A 5,429-nucleotide genomic window follows, 5' to 3' on the forward strand; every position below is an offset into this window, starting at 1 on the left:
ACCTTTTCTGATGAAGCAAAACATTGATTATCACATAAAATTACACTCATTTCTTTGCTTGTTCACAAATCATTAAGCAGCAAAATCTGATTTATTCCACCAATTCCGAACAGGATTAAGACCATATATAGAAAAATTTGTTTGAATGCAGCGTCTGGAACTACATAATTAGCAGAAGAGATGTAATAAATACTCATAAACACTGCAGGTACCCAGCAAAAAGTAAATGTCTTAAAATAAACAATGGAAGCAGTATATTTATTTTTGGAAGCAATATTTTATTTGTTTTACATATTTCTTTCCTGGCCTCTTTTCAAAGTAATCCATTATGATACTGGATCTATTCACATTAGTTTAATGCAAGATTACCACATAAAACATTTGACTTATTTACCTTTGAAAAATTTCTAATGAAAAATCCAAATTAAAAAAAAAAACAATCAGTACAACCCAGTGCTAAAGGGAAAATATTTAATATTCAAAATTGTTTGGAAGAATTTTTGTAAAAACAAGGCCTCTGGGATTTTTTCCCTACCCTAGTCTTCAAGATATTAACATCAGGATATACTACAGAAAAGAATGAGGAAATATTAATTAAATTGGTGATACAAAGCCAAATTAAGAGTCCTTTTATAATGGCATGAAGTGACTTTCAATGACCAGGTGATTTCCATTTCCAAAACATTTATGAAATCACAAACACCATGTTCTGATTGGCACTGCCTATACATCCAAGTGCTACAGCATGTTTGTTAAAGGATTATGGAGATTACTGCCAGGAAAAGCATACCAAACCAGGAGAAAAATTAACAGGAATAATTAGTGAGCCACAATGTGAGCTTCAGACATTTATTATACTAACTGAAAGCTGAACTTGAGCAAATTCACTTAAGTGTTTTGCATTCCAACACAAAGGCCAATGGGCAATAGTCTTTAACCCATATAATGCAGATTAACACACTGGTCTTGGGTTCCCAGCAGCAAAGACACTGCAAAGGCCTAGTCTGCCTGCCTACTAATGTTTCCCCTCTGTAACAACGGCTAGAACAAAGTTCATGGGAAAGGATTTATTTCCTCCCCTGTCTAAGCCCACTCAGACCGGAATGATTCCCACAGCTGTTCCAACGAAGTATGATTGGCCTAGAGAAAAAAAAACAAGAGAATTTTGCACTCCAGAAGTGTCAGAAATAGCATTTTCATATAATATTGGGTGTATTTTTCTCATACACTAGATTGCCCTTGTTCAAAACAGCAAATATTTTTAATTAGGATTTAATTTAGACACTTTAACAACAGAATTCCCACTGAGCACTCTTGCCGTACAATGGAATTCACTATATTATACATTAAATATGCCTGCACTCCTGTGCATAAAAGCCATTTTATATTAATGAGTAGCAAATATTAACTGTAATGAACTGGTGTCCCACCCAAAGTGTATCAGTCTTGTACTCACACTGAACCTGGTTAGGATCCAACTCGCAGAACCCAGTATTAAATCTAGCAGCTACTGAATATGGATGGTTACTAATCCAGACAACTTCATAAAGGAGTGGCTTTTTATGTGCCATATGAAAAGCAAATAGCCAACAAGCTTTGTAAATTTCAGAATTGAAAACGGGAGACATGTCAGGCAATCAAAACCAGATTTTTTAGGTGTAAAATAGCATCTTACGTCTGAGTAAGGGAAGATGAATACGGACTCCACACACTACAATCTAGCGAGCTCTCCCTTAATGCTAACAAAAACTGTTCCCTCAAGGCATGAAAAGCACAGACACACAACAGCCAAGGGGAAAGCAAAGGGGAGAAAAATACCATACTGGGATTGAAACCATTAAAAAAAAAAGCAGCGTCTGTACTCGGTACCAATTGTTCATCTTGTGCGGCTGTTTGTTATAGAATTACAAAATGCTGACAATCATGAACTGACTTTACGTATGCCCGACTTCAAAATGCAATGGAATTTACAGCACTAAGACCCAGAAGAAGCTCGAATCGTTAGTGAGAAGTGACCCCACCCTGAGAGACAAAGACCCTTTAAATCGTAATCGATTCGGCTTTCTGAATTGAGAGCGCGATTCTCTTGAGTGTTACAATACTAACGCCCATACCGAATTAAACTAAAGGAAATCGTTTTTTTAAATAGTAGTCTGTTTCCATTCACTGTGATTGACATTTGTATTCAGAGATATAAAAGGTGAAGCGTCATTAAATAAAGTTTAAAAACAAAAAGGAAGAAATTTTAAATTAAACGTTTAACTTTTAATATTTCTTTCGTAAAAACTGTATACACAGCTTATGTCAATATGAATTCATGTAAACATCTCATACGTCTTGGAACTTCAGTTTTTCAGTTAGTTTTAAACAAAGACAAACATCCTTTGTACCACTGCTTTAAAGACGTACAAAAATATTATCATACAACAAAACAGACTTTTTAGCTTCCTCTGTAGCAGAGAAAGAAATACAATATTTTTTACACAAAGACCAGTGCCGCCACTGAATTTTTTTTTACATTTTCTCAGAAGCACAAGCCCTTGAAATCGGCCACAGTGCAACAATGAAATATACATCATCCCAAAGTAAACGGTGCCGGGTTTTCATACGCAAACGACTGTGGTTTAATGGATCAGGCTAGTAGCATTACTATAGTAGCGGAGCAACAGGGAAGCAAACATACAATAAGTTACACGAGTGTGAAGTTCGGAGAATGCTACAATACTGATGTTTAAGTGCCTTGCTGTGGCATCGAAAACCTTATTGTGCAACAAGAAATAAAAAAAGGTTATCATTTTCCAAAACCTGACGCCTTTTTTCTTCCTTTCTTTACATCCAGTATAAAAAAAACAGCAAAAGCAGCCACTTCATCATGACTGAAACAAAGCAGGCACCTTGTTTGCGAAGGCGGGGTGTTATTTTTTTATATCATCAGCCTGCAGGACAAAACCCCGCAGTCCCCCTCCCTCTCCACCATTTCAACAGAGGTAACACCCGCTCGCTTTCTCTTCAGACAGGCATCTCCTCTCGCTTACGGTACAATGCAATCACTTCGTGGGTGGAAAAAAAAAAAATCACCTCAAAAAGCCTAATTTCCACCTTTTTAACTAGGGATTATTAAGATGTCAATTTCTTTATAAAGTGGTTTCAGAATGCAATTTGCTTCCCGGGGGGGGGGGGGGGGGGATCCTCGCCCCCTCAGTCTCAATCTTAATGCAACTGACGGTGGTCGGATTTACAAAATAAACAGAATTCCCCACAGATTAGACACCGCCACTAAAGAAACCCGATCATTTCACCCCGATTTCAAGACCTACGTTGCTTTGGCCTTAGCACAGCGCCCCCAAAACCCACCGTCAAAAACTGACCATCACAGTAAACGTCAATAGTCTGGTCTTTAATGCAAGTTCTGCCGAGGGGTCAAGCTCCGCATGACACCCTGGAGTCCTCGGTCACGCGAGTGCAGAGAAGGCAAGTCTCATTCAGTCCCATCTTGAGGTTTATTTCCCCTCTTTTGTTAAATCTCGGCACCAGACTAACTGGAGAGTGCCTGTCCCGTAACCTTTACCGCTTAAAAAATAAGGGATTTTTTTTTCCTTCAGTTCGTGTCACGCAGCGACTGTCCTTCACAGTTCACAAAAGCTTGCAGCAATTCAAACAGCCCCCGGATGGTCTGGATCTCTTCTGCAGTGCGGCCCGGGTGGCGGTCTCGAACACCTCCCGCACCCCTTCCTTGGTTTTGGCAGAGCACTCCAGGTAGTCGTAAGCCCCGATGCGCACCGCCATGGCTCTGCCGTCCTCCGTTTTCACCGGTTCCTGCTTCATCCTGGACAGCTCGTTCCGGACGTTCTCGTCGTTCCGCAGGTCCTTCTTGTTGGCCACCAGGATGATGGGCACGTTGGGGCAGAAGTGCTTCACTTCCGGCACCCATTTTTCGGGGATGTTTTCCAGGGAGTCCGGGCTGTCCACGGAGAAGCACATCAGGATGACATCGGTGTCGGGGTAGGAGAGAGGGCGGAGGCGGTCGTAGTCCTCCTGCCCGGCAGTGTCCCACAGAGCCAGCTCCACTTGCTTGCTGTCCACCTCAATGTCGGCCACGTAGTTCTCAAACACCGTTGGCACGTACACCTCGGGGAACTCGTCTTTGCTGAAAACGATCAGCAAGCAGGTCTTCCCACAAGCTCCGTCTCCGACTACGACCAGCTTTTTCCGAATAGCGGCCATTCTTTCTCCTCAACGCTGTCGGGTTACACGCGGAGTGAAACACGAAGCAATCAGCGGAGTGCAAACGGAAAATCAGCTTATTGCAACACGTAAAGGCAACTGTACTTCTGGAGCTAGCGCTGCAATCTTCCACCACCACCACCTCTTTCTGCCTTATTTCAGCCACTGCTGAAAAACCAACTTCCCCCGGTTTTAAAGACTAGGACTGCTTTCTTAATATAGCAAACCAATGGGAGAGAGATAGGTGAGGTCACCATTTTAGATGGCCGACGTGATTGGTTCTGCCTCCTCACTAGCCCGACCTAGGAGGAATGAATTACTCACCACGAGGATTCACGCGCTGTTCGGGGGATGAGCTCAATGTCGGGGTCTGCGCAGGCGTGAGCAGCAGACTGGGGGGATATGTGGTGGTCAGTGGAAAGCATAAGATTGATGCATCTGTTTGAATGAAATGTGATTCGTCACTTATCGCTTTGCCTTAATTGTTTTTTTTTTCTCACGACGCTTTACATATCGTGTAAGATTTGTGGGGGTAAAGGATTCTCAATTTTTGCAAGTTTGATTGAATTGTATTGGTAAGATGATAGAAGATTTGAATGCTATTTTAGCAGTGTTTTAAAGAGTCAACAGAAAATATGGGAACCTCAGTCTAAGTTTGAACTATGTTGGTTAAAAGATTTAAAACGTGTTCTAGTCATAATTAGATAAGATACTGCGTTATATTTATTTGCCTCTTTATAGTCTAAGATATTTTTAATTCAATGATGATAATTAAAAGATAAAAAGTAAAATTTGCTTAAATTGTTCTTTTTGTTTGCAACGGTTTTACTTGAACCGTTTTTTTCCTTGAATTTGAAAATGGAAAAAAAACCGAATCGTTGTAAAAGACGTGGAAGTGGCTTCACTAGCTGTAAACACAACTTAGATACATGTATGTATGAAAATGCATAACAATAAATCAAGGAATGGCTTTGATATATTCAGCTCCTGTACTCCTCCTCCCCTCCTGCCCGTTGAACAACAGTTGCGGCCTGTAAGCAGCAATAGGTCAATATTAAGAACAGTCACAACCCCCTCTTCACCATTAAACACAGTACTGAGATTCGTGCCGTGGTTCAGCTCTAGACGGGCTCTGTAGAAATTGGGAACAAAACCTAATCTCCGTGTCTCACTCATCTCATTGGCGGTGAACAAACAAAAATAAC

General features: G+C 40.9%; 1 protein-coding gene across 1 annotated transcript; it reads right to left on the minus strand.

Annotated features, from left to right (window-relative positions):
* Nucleotides 1-257: 257 nt before the first annotated feature.
* Nucleotides 258-4,426, minus strand: LOC102682621 (rho-related GTP-binding protein RhoB). The gene has a single exon (XM_069199121.1). It carries the CDS (start codon nucleotides 4,222-4,224, stop codon nucleotides 3,634-3,636), a length of 591 nt encoding a protein of 196 aa, XP_069055222.1. The 5' UTR covers nucleotides 4,225-4,426; the 3' UTR covers nucleotides 258-3,633.
* Nucleotides 4,427-5,429: the final 1,003 nt, after the last annotated feature.

This window comes from Lepisosteus oculatus, chromosome 2 (assembly GCF_040954835.1).
Source record: "Lepisosteus oculatus isolate fLepOcu1 chromosome 2, fLepOcu1.hap2, whole genome shotgun sequence".
NCBI lineage: Eukaryota > Metazoa > Chordata > Actinopteri > Semionotiformes > Lepisosteidae > Lepisosteus > Lepisosteus oculatus.